The 16,677-nt window shown below is 41.9% G+C and overlaps 1 protein-coding gene across 4 annotated transcripts in view; it reads right to left on the bottom strand.

Annotated features, from left to right (window-relative positions):
* Positions 1-16,677, bottom strand: part of ATF2 (activating transcription factor 2) — a 162,910-nt gene that overhangs the window by 89,395 nt on the left and 56,838 nt on the right. For all 4 annotated transcript variants that reach the window (XM_040357703.1, XM_040357704.1, XM_040357705.1 and 1 more), the window contains exon 10: positions 14,042-14,128. In XM_040357703.1, coding sequence (XP_040213637.1) covers positions 14,042-14,128 — 87 coding nt within the window. The remainder of the gene's footprint in view (positions 1-14,041; positions 14,129-16,677) is intronic.

Raw genomic sequence — 16,677 nt, 5'->3', positions numbered from 1 at the left:
ACATATGTGAGGGGCTCCAGAATTGTTTTTCTGGATGAAAAAACTAATTTTTTAGTTTTCTCATTCCCGGATTAGGGTCTGGTTGCCCGGAGGCTTCAAAGAGATTTGGGTGGGAGAAGCCTCTACCCCTGTCCCCATTCCCCTACCCATGGCCCGCTACTTGGACCATGTTCCTACCAGGACGAATATTTTGCCTGACTATGGACAATATTCCTGCCTGCTGCCTGGACAATTCCATTCACTGTCGCTGACCAGTGACCACGTCCCTGCCTGCTGCCTGGATCGGGGCTCTCCTTCTGTGGACAATTGCACTACTAAAACCACAGGTAATCTTCTTTTTTTTTTTACCCATTACTCAGCAGAATGTATTTTAGGGTGTAATTCTTGGTATGTACATGCTGTGTTAGAAATATGAAGGCCCTTCAAAAATGTGATAGATTGTAAGGAAATTGGATGTGTAATTTATGTCCCTAGAACACCTGATGGTGCTTCTTGGATGTTGGGCCTCTGTATGTGGCCACGCTGTGTAAAAGTCTCACACATGTGGTATCGCCATACTCAGGAGGAGCAGCAGAATATATTTTGGGGTGTAATTTTTTCTATGTACATGCTATGTGTTGGAAATATCCTATAAATGGACAACTTTCTGTAAAAAAAATGCATTTTTATTTTTTTCCACATTTTCCAAGAACATCTGGAAAAAAATGAACTGTTCAAAAGACTCACTATGCCTCATAGATTATACGTTGGGGTGTTAGCTTTCCAAAATGGGGTCACTTTGTGGGCGTTTCCATTGTCCTGGTGCTCCAGGGCCTTCAAAAGTGTAATAGGTGGTTGAGAGATTAGATGTGTAATTTATGCTCCTAGAATGCTTGAAGTTGCTACTTCGGTGTTGGGCCTCTGTATGTGGCCACGCTGTGTAAAAGTCTCACACATGTGGTATCGCCATACTCAGGAGGAGCAGCAGAATATATTTTGGGGTGTAATTTTTTCTATGTACATGCTATGTGTTGGAAATATCCTATTAATGGACAACTTTCTGTAAAAAAAAATGCGTTTTTATTTTTTTCCACATTTTCCAAGAACATCTGGAAAAAAATGAACTGTTCAAAAGACTCACTATGCCTCATAGATTATACGTTGGGGTGTTAGCTTTCCAAAATGGGGTCACTTTGTGGGCGTTTCTATTGTCCTGGTGCTCCAGGGCCTTCAAAAGTGTAATAGGTGGGTGAGAGATTAGATGTGTAATTTATGCTCCTAGAATGCTTGAAGTTGCTACTTCGGTGTTGGGCCTCTGTATGTGGCCACGCTGTGTAAAAGTCTCACACATGTGGTATCGCCATACTCAGGAGGAGCAGCAGAATATATTTTGGGGTGTCATTTGTGGAATTTACATGCCATGTGAGAGAAATAACCTGTTATAATGACAATATTGGTATGAAAAAAAAAAAAATCTTAATTTTGCAAAGAATTGTGGGAACAAATGACAACTTCAAAAAACTAACTATGACTCTTACTAACTACCTTGGAATGTCTACTTTCCAAAAAGGGGTCATTTGGGGGGTATTTGTACTTTATTGGCTTGTTAGGGTCTCAAGAAATGAGAGAAGCTGTCAGTACTTCAGGTGTGATCAAATTGTTCAATTTTCAGAAATTGGTACCATAGCTTGTAGACCCTATAACTTTCACCCAGACTAAATAATATCCAAATTTTTTTTTTTTTTTACCAAAAATATGTAGCAGTATGCATTTTAGGCCAAATGTATGAGGAAAAATTACTTTTTTACAAAATGATATGATAGAAATGAAGAAAAATTCATTTTTTTACAACATTTTCGTTCTTTTTTCATTAAAGTGGTTGTAAACCCACTATTTGGACTTTTACCTACAGGTAAGCCTACAACAAGGCTTACCTGTAGGTAAGGAGAATATCTCCTAAACCTGCACGGTTTAGGAGATATTACCCCCGCAATGCGGGCGGCGCATGCGCAGGGGGGACTCCACGGCTGAAGGACCGGCATCGCCGGACCCTGCCGATTTTAAATCTCCCGCGCGCACGCGCGGGAGTGACGTCATCGCCGCTCCAGCCAATCACAGCGCTGGAGCGGCGATACCCGGAAGACACGCCGGAGCAAGATGACATCCTGCTCGGCGTGGACCAGGTAAGTGGTACACACCTCGTTCCGAGGTAAGTATTTCATAATAGGCTAGTATGCGGTGCATACTAGCCTATTATGCCTTTTGCATTGCAGGTTTGGGGGAAAAAAAAAAAAGTTTATGCGGTTTACAACCGCTTTAATAGCGAAAAAAAACAAAAAACGCAGAGGTGATCAAATACCACCAAAAGAAAGCTCTATTTGTGGGAAAAAAAGGACAAAAATTTCATTTGGTTACAATGTTGTATGACTGAGTTATTGTCATTCAAAACGTGAGAGCACCAAAAGCTGAAAATTGGTCTGGTTATTAAGGGTGTTTAAGTGCCCAGTTGTCAAGTGGTTAAATGGCACACGCCCCTTTGAATTACGCGGGCTTATGCCGGAGGCCGCCGGCGTAGTTTTCATCGCAAGTTGCTTTGTGAATCAGGCACTTGCGATGAAAACTTGCGGCGGTGTAACGTATCTACGATACGTTACGCCGCCGCACTTCTACCTGAATCTGGCCCACAGTGTGTAAGAGATTCATTTGAAAAGTACATCTGGTCTCTCCTCCTCCTTTACTCTGTGTAGTTAGTGGATAGACTCATGCAGGAAGAGACATCTCCAAAGAGACATCTCTTTGTCCATCCACTTCCTGCATGAGTATATCCACTAACTACACCAAGTAAGGAGGAGAAGGAGGAGGAGGAGGAGGAGGAGGAGGAGGAGAGACCAGATGTACTTTTCAAATGAATCACTTACACAAAGTGTCTTTTGCCTCTGCAGGGGTGTAACCATTTGGCGAGTGTGAACCCAAAAGGGGGGAGCAAGAGTGATTCACCCACTTACTGTCTGGATATTATAGCACAGGCATTTAAAGCACAAAGACACTTGGGACTGGGACAGTTTATTCTGGACTCATATTATCAAAGTTTTTTTTTTCTGGCAGAGTTTTTTGCACTTATGCACTTCAGCACGTTTCAATATATTAGATATTAAAGCAACACTTTAGAGGGATAGTGCATATTTTTAAATAGTTGTATGTTGTTGCACAGTGCTTTTAGCACATATGATTTCTTCCACTGGACACTATTGCACTTTAAATCTCATTGGATGAATCCAGGCTGTATAAGTGACGCGATTCAATTTATCACTGTGAGTGAGTGAGTGAGAAACTTATATAGCGCAACACATGCGAACTGAATCGCCTCTGGGCGCTTGGTATCCATTTCCTGGGCTCTCAGAAGAGATGGGTTTTGATCTTTCTCCTGAAGGCTAAGTGGTTTTCCTCCAACCGGATGCTGGTTGGTAGAGCGTTCCATAGTCTGGGTCCTTGGACCGCAAATCTTCGTTCTCCTTTGGACTTGTATCTGGCTTTGGGTATCTGGAGTAGATTTTGGTTGGTGGATCACAGAACGCGATTGGTGTTGTGAGCTTTTAGTTTTTCGCACAGATATTGGGGGGCATTTCCCAGAATACACTTATGCGTAAGACAGAGCGCCTTGAAAGTGATTCTGTCTTTTACTGGCAACTAATGAAGGGATCTCAGTGAAGGTGAGATTGATTCCCATGTTTTTTTCCCAGTCACAAGTCGTGCGGCCATATTTTGAACGACTTGCAGACAAGTGATTTGGTACTTTGGGAGTCTGAGATAGAGGGCATTTGCATAGTCAAGTCTGGAGTTGATAATTGTTCCCACCACGACTGCTATGTCTTCTTTTGGAATGAAGGGAGTGAGTCTGCGTAGTAGGGGCAGCAGATGGTGCGATCCGCTAACTACTGACCCTATTTGTGCATCCATTGTCATGTAGGTGTCAAAAATGACTCAGAGACTTTTGACTTTTTGTTGCTAGGGGCGATGGTTTGACCCAGAATGGACGGGGTCGTCCATGTTGTTGCGAGATGATTCTTTCGATTAGCGTGAAACAGGAGAAGTTCTGTTTTTGAGCCTCTGAGTTTAAGATAACTCTTAGGCCCCATACTCACGAGCAAACATGTCTGCTGAAACTGGCCCGCAGGCCAGTTTCAGCAGACATGTTTGGTCGTGTGTGGGCGCGAGCGGGCCGAATTCCAGCAAACATTTGCCCGCCGGGCCTTTTCCCAGCAGACAAATATTCCTGGACTTGTTTTAAAACAGTCCGCTGGAATTCTGCCCGCTCGGACATGTACGGTCGTCAGTACAGACCTACCGTACATGTCCAGGCGCCCGCCGTCCCTCGCATGCGTCGAATGACTTCGACGCATGCGTGGAAGCATTTTAAAGGCGGGCCGCCCACGTCGCCGCGTCATTGTCGCGGCGACACCGCGTCATCGACGCGGCGACACCGCGGACACGCCCCGCGTATTGTTTACGCGCGGACTTCTGTACGATGGTGTGTACAACCATCGTACAGAAGCCCTCTGGCAGACATGTATGGTGAAAACGGTCCGACGGACCGCTTTCACCATACATGTTTGGTCGTGAGTACCCGGCCTTAGTCATCCAATTTTCTATCACAGAAAGGCATTTCTCTAGTCCGAGATAATGATCCTTTTTGTTGCAGATGCAAAAATACAGTTGTGTGTCATCTGCATAAGAATGGTAAAGTAACTTCTGGTTACTAATGATTTCAAAAAGAGGGCGGAGATAGATATTGAACAGAACAGGAGACAGAGGGGATCCCTGAGGAACTCCGCAAGACACTGTGCGTTTTTCTGAAGTGAAAAGGCCCAGTTTTACTATTTGTGATCGGTTTTCCAAGAAGGAGGAGAACCAAGCTAAATCACATTCCGTGACTCTGGCTACTTCCACTAGCCACGTCAGCAATAATTTGTGGTCTACCGTATCAAAAGCTGCGCTTAGGTCCAACAGAAGGCAAGATTCTCCTTCGTCTGCAGCCTCGAGAGCGTCATCCCATATTTTGAGCAGTGCTGTTTCTTTATTTATTTTTTCATACATATTTATTGTGTTCCGATTCATATGGTAGTATCATCCTTTTATGTAACACAGCATTTAAAGGGATGGTACATGACAATAAGCACATTTGTTATATTTTTATACACTTAAATTGGGGCAGCGCCACCCATACCTCTTTCTAGAATACCATTTTATAATGGTTTATGTAGTTTATTTTTACTATGGTTAGGACTAAAAATGCATGCATAATAATATTAAAGGGGAACTTCACCCAAAAGGGAAAGTTCCATTCTTCCTCCTCTGCCATATTTGATTGAATTCAGAGACCGACAGATTGAATTCATTATTTAACCCAAGAGGCTGTAAGGCTTACAGCCTCTAGGATTAAAAAATGAATTCAATCTGCCTGTATTTTTGGAACCATAGTCCTGTTGAATCCTCAACATTTTCTGGTAATTTACCTTTAAGAAATAGGGCCCTATATATTCCAAGAGGGGTAAGGGTATGCCTTTTCCCTCCCTCTTGATTTTCTGATGGTTTATTTTGGAATATGTAAATATGTTTGGTTTCTATATATATATCTTCTTTAACCACTTAAGGACCTTGGCTGTTTTTCAGATTTGGTGTTTACAAAATTAAAACTGTTTTTTTTTGCTAGAAAATTACTTAAAACCCCCAAACATTATATATTTTTTTCTAACACCCTAGAGAATAAAATGGCGGTCATTGCAATACTTTTTGTCACACCGTATTTGCGCAGCGGTCTTACAAGCGCACTTTTTTTGAAAAAAAAATCACTTTTTTGAATAAAAAAAAAAAATAAGACAACAGTAAAGTTAGCCCAATGTTTTTTTATATTGTGAAAGATACGGTTATGCCGAGTAAAATGATACCCAACATGTCACGCTTCAAAATTGCGCCCGCTCGTTTAATGGCGTCAAACTTTTAACCTTAAAAATCTCCATAGGCGACGTTTAAAAAATTCTAGAGGTTGCATCTTTTGAGTTACAGAGGAGGTCTAGGGCTAGAATTATTGCTCTCGCTCTAACGATCGCGGTGATACCTCACTTGTGTAGTTTGAACACTGTTTTCAAATGCGGGCGCTACTCACGTATGCGTTCGCTTCTACACGCGAGCTTGTCGGGACGGAGCGTTTTAAAAAAATTTTGGGGGGGTTTTCTTATTTATTTTTATTTATTTTATAAATTTTTACACACAAAAAAATAAATAAAAATGGGTCACTTTTATTCCTATTACAAGGAAAGTAAACATCCCTTGTAATAGAAAAAAGCATGACAGGTCCTCTTAAATATGAGATCTGGGGTCAAAAAGACCGCAGATCCCATATTTAGACTTAAATGCAAAAAATAAATAAAATGTTGTCATTTGAAAAAATGACAAGAAAATTTTGCTTTAAGAAGTGTTATAGAAATGTTGAATTTCATATTTGTACCAGGGGAACCATTGGGAAAAATATTAATGTATAAGTTGTATTGGAATAATTATGACAGGGCCACTACTGTACATGCATTTGCTGTCTTGAGAACCAGTTACCGGTGTCAGGTTTTAATTCAATTAGTCACATTGTCCTATTGTTCTGAAGGGAGGCCAGAAACAGCAGGGGCCCTTAGCATACTGGTATGACTACTCTGTCCAAGAATAGCTGCATACCATTTTTATTTACAGCACAATATATTGTCTGATAAGAAGTATCCCCTCATTGAATTACAAGAATTTCCGGTCATCTCCTGTTTTAGGACCAAATTTAGGACGGTGTTAATCAGATAATAATACCAGGTGTGGGTGTGTATATTAAAAGAGATTCCTTTCATCCTTTGTCTAATTACAAGCCACAATAGGACATGACCTATAGGGCGATACTGGGTGGGTCGGGGGTCTTTAATTGCCATCCTGAAAAGGACACATATTCCACCAATCATAGCAGAGGGGTTTATTTTTTCTTAATTCTTAGAGGGTATAAAAAAACAGTGCTAGCTTGACTGAGGGACAGACTGGATCATGAGCTGATTGGGAAAACTTGGTGAAGTACTCTGTAAATATATTTTCTCTTTTTCTCTCTCTCTCTCTTTCTCTCTCTCTCTCTCTCTCTCTCTCTCTCTCTGTCTCTCTCTCTGTCTCTCTCTCTGTCTCTCTCTCTGTCTCTCTCTCTGTCTCTCTCTCTGTCTCTCTGTCTGTCTCTCTGTCTGTCTCTCTGTCTGTCTCTCTGTCTCTCTGTCTCTCTGTCTCTCTGTCTCTCTCCCCCTTAGCTTAATCTCTGTAACTTTTCCTTTCCTATGAATTGTCTTGAGATACTGATTTAGCCATCTTATTGTTTGTATAATTGTGTGATGTTATAGTTGTAAATATTAGAGTAATACAAGTTTCTTCTCTGTAACAATAAATGTAATACTTTTCCCTTTTCCGCAGCGCTATTCTTTGCTTTAATTTTTATATAGACAAAAAGGTTTTCATAGCTTACTTTAATTAGTTACGTGCGATATTAATATTTTTATGAATCGCTGATTAATAATTATGTACGTGCGTTATTAATTTTTCTATGACAAGAAGTATGGGCGAAAGTGACGTTTTGACGTCACTTCCGCCCTGCTATGCTATGGGGACGGGTGGGGGCCATCTTGCCCTCACTCGTATCCCAGCTGAGGAGAGGAAAGGACCCGATCGCCTCCTCCACTGCCGACGGCTCCGGTAAGCGGCGGGAGGGGGGTGCCCTCTCCCGCCGCCGATAACAGTGATCTCGCGGCGAATCTGCCGCAGAGACCACCGTTATCGTTTACAGGACCGCTCAAAGAAAAGATGGATATCTCGGTTGTGGCAGTAGCTGCTGCCGTTACCGAGATATCCATCTTTAAAGTAGCGACGTATATGTACATGAGCGGGTCCTTAAGTGGTTAAATATAGCTGCCATTTTATTGCTACTGTACACTTTAGAGCACTGCACTTTGATCTGGATATCTCCACAGTTTCCATGTTGTTGGTTTGTTTGAAAGGAGTGAGCATGTGATTAATGAGATTTGGCATTTTCAATTAAACTAATTAGAATACTATTTAAGCTCTGAAGAAACTAGATTTTCTAGTGAAACGCGTCAGGATGACGCCACCACACTACCTGTAACTTTTACACAGATTGGCCGCAACACAAATCCCCCCTCCACACAATTGCAGAGGCCGGCTGGGCAACCGCTGTGTGGAAGTGCTTCATTGATCCGAGGCGGTGCCTTGCAGTGAAACAACGCTAGCAAGCCAACACGCTGACACGCCGACTCGCTTATTAGCGGTGGATATCTACTCTTCTCACCCTATCACCACCTGACAAGAGTCTATCCCTACTAGGCATTACTGCCTGGGCTACTGGACACCGAGCGTCTGTCATCAGGTTGGGTAAGTGATGAGACAACACTCCCCTACATCTCACCCCTTTTCATCTGGTTCAATGCATTGCCCTGAATAGAGAATGGTGAGTAATGGGAGAAGAACTTTCAATTGGTGAACTAGACTTTGTATTGTTGGTAGTGATCAGCTTTTGAACTGAAGTTTTTTTTCTGTGCTTTAAGACTGAACTTTGGCTTGTTTAATCTCCTGTGACTTGCTGTGCTTATGCCATACTACACAGACGTCAACCCTCCTCTGTCCTAGACCTTCATTCTAAGCCCCAACTTGGTAGAGTTTTTTGTGATCCTTTGGGACTGTCTGCAATTATTCCATATACACAATTTCAGTGTTCCCAGCAATGACATGTTGAAATGCCTATGGACTATCTCCCCCCTCTAGGAATTCATATATTGATTAACTAGTCTGTGATTTGAATGAGGGTGAATGACTGTTGTGCCCACCTGTGTCATGATAACGTCATCATGTTTTATAATCTAGTGGTGGAGGTATTTTCTGAATAATATTTTGGTGGAATTTTTTCATAATAAAATATATTTTTTGCTATTACACCTGTTTCTTTTTAGAGAATCCTTTCTGGACTCTCTAGTCCTTCCCCTCTTTTTCTAGGTGCAGATTTAACCTGCCTGGAAAAGTTGGTCAAGAACAAATACCTGCTCTTGGCCATGTGGCTGTGGCTGGCATCATATTCAAATTTTGGAATGTGGGATTGTGGTTAGGCACTTGGGACCATTTAATAACTGTTGACCAAGGTCCCAGTGTTGTTTTCATGGGTAAAGTGACCTCTGATGAAAAAAAGCCAACTTTGACATACTGGAGACTGTAAAGTTTGTAGGGAACCCACTACAATTGTCTCCAAATTCAAAGCTGGATTTCAAGAATGGAGAGTAAACCACCAACTAATAGTGACTATAAGGGATGCCAAACGGTAAAATTGCATATTAGGCAAGGCGAGACCTGCCCTATTTGTAGGGAGTTGTAGAGTAGTAAGTGCTATTCTAGAGGGCCTACCTGGCAATATTAAAGCCGAGAGTATTACACCTATCTTCCAAATAATTTGTTGGAGGATCCAGATGTGAGATTGTCTGAAAACAGACAAGTTTAGGTAGGAAGTTCATTTTTTTTAAAGACTTGTTCTACTTACTAAAGGACAGATAAGGATTTAAACTTGGAAATCAGCTGGGAAATAATCGGGGTGATATTAAGTTCCAACAGAAGTTGAGATCAAGTAAGATTTAATTTCTAAATATTTAATCAACCAACAAATAAAATTCAAAATACTAACAACATCATACAAAGCCATCCTCAACTCTGACCCATGCTACATCACCAATCTTGTCTCACTATACCACCCAAACCATTCTCTCTGCTCTTCGCCTCTGAGACTTCTCCAGAACCTCTCCCATTCCCTGGAACTTCCTACCCCAATCTGTTCAACTATCTCCTATTCTGTCAACCTTTAGGCGATCTTTGAAAACTCACCTCTTCAGGGAAGCCTATCCTGCGTCTACCTGACTACTGAACATATATTTCTTCCATCAGTTCGTCATTCACAGTTGTTACCTTTTGTACCACTTGCCCCACACTATACGATTGTAAGCTCTCACAGGTAGGGCTCTCCTAACTGTCTTGTAATGAAATGGATTGTAACCGTACTGTCTTCCTTATATTCTAAAGTGCAGCGCAAACGGTTGGCATTCTACAAATCCTGTATAATAATATTTAAACTGTCAGACCCGCTGCAAAGGGGTAGGATTTGCTAGCAGTGGTGCACTGTTATCTAAATGGAAAAGTGAAGATTTAGACCAGTTTATCATACTACTTGAGAAATGTCCAAAACTGTAAAAGGTCTATAGGGTGGTAGCGGAAGATTGAGCATCATTCATGTATAGCAATGAACCATCAGCATATAAGGATAACTTATGCTCCAATGCCACTTGCAGAATGTGACTTAATGGATTAGTGTGAATAAACATTGCTAGAAGCTCCACAGCTAAAGTGAAAAGACCTGGAAAGAGCCAATCCTTTGACGGAATATCAATTCTATCATATAATGGACGGAGATTGTGTAGGCACCTAAGGAAGGGTGCACTTAGCCTTAGGCCTCGTACACACGATAGGTTAACCAGAGGACAACGGTCTGATGGACCGTTTTCATCGGTCCAAACCAATCGTGTGTAGGCCCCATAGGTTATTTAACCATAGGTTAAAGAAAAAAACAACTTGCTTTAAAATGTAACCTATGGATTCCTAACCGATGGGAAAAAAACGATCGTTAGTAGGCACAACCATCGGTTAAAAATCCATGCATGCTCAGAATCAAATCGACGCATGCTTGGAAGCATTGAACTTCATTTTTTTTCAGCACGTCTTTGTGTTTTACATCACCACGTTCTGACACAATCGTTTTTTTAACCGATGGTATGTAGGCACGAGGGACCATCAGTCAGCTTCATCGGTTAACCTAGGACAACGGTCCTTCAGACCGTTCTCATTGGATGGACTGATCGTGTGTACAGGGCATTAATCTGCACTTAGCAACAAATTTCTGTACATTACTGTGATATAAGGTAAACTGGATAACCCCACACTGCAGAGTGCCATGTGTACTGGTTTGCATATACTGGCATGGCCTGTGTTTGACCATCATGGCCATTCTTTAATAATAATGATGTCTTGAATATTGGGGCGGACCACACATAGCCTAATTATTGACAGATTTGGTCAATAATGATCGAATGTGCTGTATGTATGGACATATGCACCTTTAGTGCATCATGTTGAGGTCTGACTGCAGGAATGAGATTTGCCATCAGATGGGGATTTCACAGTGATCGCAATGATTCAGCGATCCGCATCCATTATCTTCTGTGCTTTGGGAATTGTGACTGACAACATCAAAATGAAAGCTCAGCAAAAGCCAGCTGATGTAGGGTCAGCATGCATAATACATATTCATATTTTCCCCTGAAACATCCCTTCTCATGTCACCATCATAGAGCACACTGAGCTATGTCAATTTATACCTCAGGTGGCCAAGCATTAGTTACCATGGTTACTCATTTGCATTACATATGGTCACAGGAATAAACTACGCTACAGTTCTGTCTTTTGCAGTTTTCCCCTAGTCAGCAGGATACTGAAAATATAAATATATATAACCAAATAATTATGATTTACAGGCAATAACTTAAAATGTGATATGACAAAAAGGATAACCACTTTTATAAGTGTATTTGCATTATAACACCAGGGGGCACTGTGGCAGCTTATATACAGTATATTTTCACGCTAAATACAACAAAAAATATTTACAAAAGGGGGAAAGTAGAATAATTCTTATGTGGCTAGAATGAAAAATTATCTATATATAGCGCCAAAGCACTCTATATTTAAAGTAAATGCCCAGGGTGCTCACCCACAAAGAAACTCATATAAATCCAAAACTGGTTTAGAGGCACTCACGGGTCTTGCGGAGGCGGAAGATCAAAAATAGCAGTGTTTTTATTGTCACTGTTTCCATGAAGCGCAGTCCATTTTTCTCAAGCCGTCTTTATCGAAACGCTGACAATAAAAATACTGCTGTCTTTGAATTTCCACCTCTGCGAGACCTGCGAGTGCCTCTAAACCAGTTTTAGATATATCCACCTAAGATTGAGTAGGTCACCTTTTGCCCACAAAACAGCTCTGACCATTTTGGGGCATGGACACCACTAGACCTTTGAAGGTATGCTGTGGTATCTGGCACCAAGCTGTCAATAGCAGATCCTTTAAGTCCTGTAAGTTGTGAGGTGGGGCCTCTATGGATCAGACTTGCTTTACTGCGTATTAAGGTGCATGCAGTAATGCACTGCAAAAGTCTGAAGTTAACTTTAAAATAAATCTGACGTGATACAAGCATGGGGGCTGCAAATGTGCGCCTTCAGAAAATGCGTTTTTCTGTATTTTTCTGGCTTCAATATCTTCAGATTCTCTGTCCTGAGAATGCGGCCAGTCAAGGCAGTTGTAAACCTTTAACATGAAAAATGAATACTCTTCTATAATGTGCACTTGCTTCATCCAAACCAGTGTGATTTCTGTCTGTAGTTTGGTTCTCCTGCCATCTGCACAAACTCCAAGGGATGCAGAGGGACGGGGTGGGGAGTTCCAGCACACAGCCTGCGATTGACAACCTGTACATGTTTCTCTATGAGATTGTGTAGAGTGTCCCCACCCCTGCCTCTGGAAGCCCAGAAAAGCGGTGTTAGTTCTGGACTATAAAGTGGATGTAAACTCACTCTCATCATTTCTAAATTACTTCCACAGTGCTGTTCTATAAGGATATACATGCCTCCTGCATGTATCCTTACCTGTCAAATATCTGATCTTTAGCTGTTTGGAGCCCTGAAATACTCCGGATTTTGTGGGCAGGTCTGTTGTCCAGGGCTCGGTGGGTGGAGTCATAATGTCAGTAGAGTCACCTCCCACCTCTACACTCCCCTTGGCCAGGCATCGATATTTCTTTCACAGAACTTCTGCTGGTCTTGTGTATTATGCCCCATGATTACTAACATCCAGTAAAAACCCAGGAAAGTCACCACATGACTTCAGCACCTATTTCTCTGTGTCTGTTTTTATCTTACTGAAGAAAGATAAGAGGATTGCTCAGGGCTGGATTAACTCTTCGTGGCAAGACTGGGCACAGATGAAATTACATCCTTTGCTGTAACAGATATGAGTCTTAACTAAATAAATAAAAATTGGGGTTTACATTCATGGATGTAAAAAGATGGCTACAGAAAAAAACAGGTACAACTTATGTAGGAGGATTTGTTTAACCTCTGTGTAATACCTGAGATTATTCACTTGGGTATATAGAAGGGTTTACAACCACTTTAAAATGAGTGAGATCTTAAATGCTTTTTCTTCCAGGTCAGTGACAAGAAAGCACCAAAACTATAGCATAAGCACAGTGGCCAGGCAGCTAGAATTTCCAGGGGCACATAAGTAACAACAATCCCTATGTTTTTTATGACAGGATTCCTTGAACGAAACATACCAATTAGCCATGAACTTACTGTAGCTGCTGACTTTTAACATTACGTTAGGACACGTACCTATCCTGAAGTCCAGCGATGTCGGCACTGCAGCCAATGTTTACATCGGCTGGTCAGGTGCTGCCACCGCCATTGTGGGTAAGGGAACCCAGCAGTGTAGCCTTTCGGTCCCTGCTGCGGATGTGTGTAGTGCGCTGCACTCTCTCACTATCCCGGCAGAAGGGGAGGGAGGAGGGGGGAGTCGAGATGCTGACGTAATTCACTGCGGCCCTGTCTCCTGGAAGTGGGGATAGGGGACCTGGAAAAAACAGGTACCTGCCTCCCCCCCCAAAAGGTGCCAAATGTGGCATTGGAGGGGCGAGGAATCACATAAGTGGAAGTTCCACTTTTGGATGGAACTCCCCTTTAAGGGCTATAAGGAGTTACTGGGTGATTCAACTGGTCAGCTTTCATTCAAACCCAAAATCAAATTTTTAAGTGGACTGACCGCTCAAAGAAGTTACTCGTGTAATAAAGTTACACCCTGTCATCATTAGTAAAATACAACATTAAAAAAAATGCGTTACCAGCTTTGCCTCTGACTGGACAGGTTGTGGCGATGAAGGGCCTGGAATCCCTGGGATAGTAGGCACCACGGTGACGGGTCTGACAATCTGTAAATGTAGAAAACATATTTTATCCACATGCCAATTATCTATTTATTAAAAAAAAAAAAAAAAATGCTTTTTTTTTTTCTAAATTTACAAGTATAGTTTACTAGATGATGTTCAATGTGTATCCAAGATAAAGCTGCAACAAAAAAAAATACACTTCCAATGTGGTCTGCCCACTGTGCAGCAAAGATTGACAGGCCAAGTACAATTGATAACCTCTGCTGGGATATTTAAAGGCAACCAAAGTACCTAGCTTTGAATGTTTTGTTTACACCATTTCAGCTTACTCTCGAACCAACGATGGGCGAATATATGTGGACAAATTATTATCTTCGTTTGTTTGTTTTTTTATGCTCCTTTTCATGTCTCTATCCATATATTCATTAAACTTGGCTCCTGGGCATTGGCATCACCCTCGCTTGTTGCAGATCTACACTCACCGAACACTTTATTAGGTACACCTTGCTAGTACAGGGTTGGACCCCCTTTTTCCTATAAGAACTGCCTTAATTCTTTGTGACATAGCTTCAACAAGGTGTTGGAAACATTCCTCAAAGATTTTGGTCCATATTGACATGATAGCATCACGCAGTTGCTGCAGATTTTTCATGTGCAAATCCATTATGCAAATTTCCTGTTCCACCACATCCCAAAAGGTGCTCCATTGAATTGATATCTGGTGACTGTGGAGGCCACTGGAGTACAGTAAACTCATTGTCATGTTCAAGAAACCAGTTTGAGATGATTTGAGCTTTGTGACGTGGTGCATTATCCTGCTGGAAGTAGGCATCAGAAGATGGGTACACTGGGGTGGCTCCCAAATTAAATTGATATCCTTTTTTTCCCCACAAATAGAGCTTTCTTTTGATCAGCAAAAATAGAGCAAAAATTTTGAAAAACAATTCAATATTTTTTTACTTTTTTCTATAATAAATATCCTCAAAAAAACCTCAGTTTAGGCTGAAATGTATTCTTCTACATATTTTTGGCAAAAAAAAATAAAAAAAATCGCAATAAGCATATATTGATTGGTTTGCGCAAAAGTCATAGCGTCTACAAAATAGGGCATAGTTTCATTGTATTTTTTTTTTTTTTACTAGTAATGGCGGTGATCAGCGATTTTTATTGTGGCCGTGACATTGCGACGGACATATCGGACACTTTTGACACATTTTTGGGACCATTCACATTTTTACAGCTATTAGTGCTATAAAACTGCACTGATTACTGTATAAATGTGACGGGCAGGGAAGGGGTTAACACTAGGGGGCGCTGAAGGGGTAAAATATGTTCCCTAGTGTGTGATTCTAACTGTAGGGGGAGGGGACTCACAAGGGGAGGAGACCAATGTGTTTTCCTCTGTAATGGGAACACAACATCGGTCTCCTTACCTCTGACAGGACGTGGATCTGCGTAGGGCAAGCGCGAGTGTCCGGGAGACATCGCGCGCGATGCCGCAGCGTGCGTGCGCACCCTAGATGGCCGGGAAGCCCAGGACGTCATATGATGTCCACCCAGGATGGGAGATCCCATCTGTGGACGTCATATGACCATGGGCGGGTAGGGAAGTGGTTAAATCCCTTTTCCTCCCCATTCTGATGCTCGGCTTGAACTTCAGCAAGTCAGCTTTAAACAATTATATATAAATTAATAAAACTGGACATGTGGATAATGAAGATAATGCTGGTAATAGCCATCTGCTGAAAAGGTTATTGAGATCACACTCAAGTAGATGCACAATTCTCAGCTACACATTCCTTTCATGGAGATACACTCCTCTGACATTCCCCTTTACTAAGTGAAATGAAAACTCTACTAAACAGCCATTGTTCTGTTGTTGAACTGCACAGCTAGTCAGGTGTATACACTAAGGACCCTTTCACACCGGGGCGGGAGGTGTGGTGGCGGTATAGCGTCGCTATTTTTTGCGGCCATATACCGGAATTGCGGCGGTATTCGGCCGCTAGCGGTGTGGTTTTAACCCCTCTGCAGAGGCGCATTGCCGGCGATATTACCGCGGTGTCCCATTGTTTTCACACCGCTCCTCTCACCGCTCCAAAGATGCTGCTAGCAGGACTTTTGAAGCGGTCCCGCCAGCGCATCGCCTCAGTGTGAAAGCCCACGGGTAAATCCACCCATGGGTCACTTCTTTTATCTGCCTCTCAGGCTCCCCTACACTGCTCACACCCGTTCTCAGCTCCATTCTGCAACAATCTGAGCATGTTGACCTTTCCTTGTTATACAGTGCATCCAGGAAGTATTCACAGCACTTCACTTTTTCCACATTTTGTTATGTTACAGCCTTATTCCAAAATGGATTCAATTCCTTATTTTCCTCAAAATTCTACAAGCATTACCCCATAATGACAATGTGAAAGAAGTTTGTTTGAAATATTTGCAAATTTATAAAGAAATAAAAAATAAACCCCATGTACATAAGTATTCACAGGCTTTGCTCAATACTTTGTTGAAGCACCTTTGGCACCAATTACAGCCTTTCAAGTCTTTGAGTATGATGCTACAAGCTTTGCGCACATTCTTTTGAGCAG

This window comes from Rana temporaria, chromosome 6 (assembly GCF_905171775.1).
Source record: "Rana temporaria chromosome 6, aRanTem1.1, whole genome shotgun sequence".
In the NCBI taxonomy this organism is placed as follows: domain Eukaryota; kingdom Metazoa; phylum Chordata; class Amphibia; order Anura; family Ranidae; genus Rana; species Rana temporaria.
The sequence above is the reverse complement of the archived record's forward strand: the minus strand, read 5'-3'. Positions and strand labels throughout refer to the sequence as shown.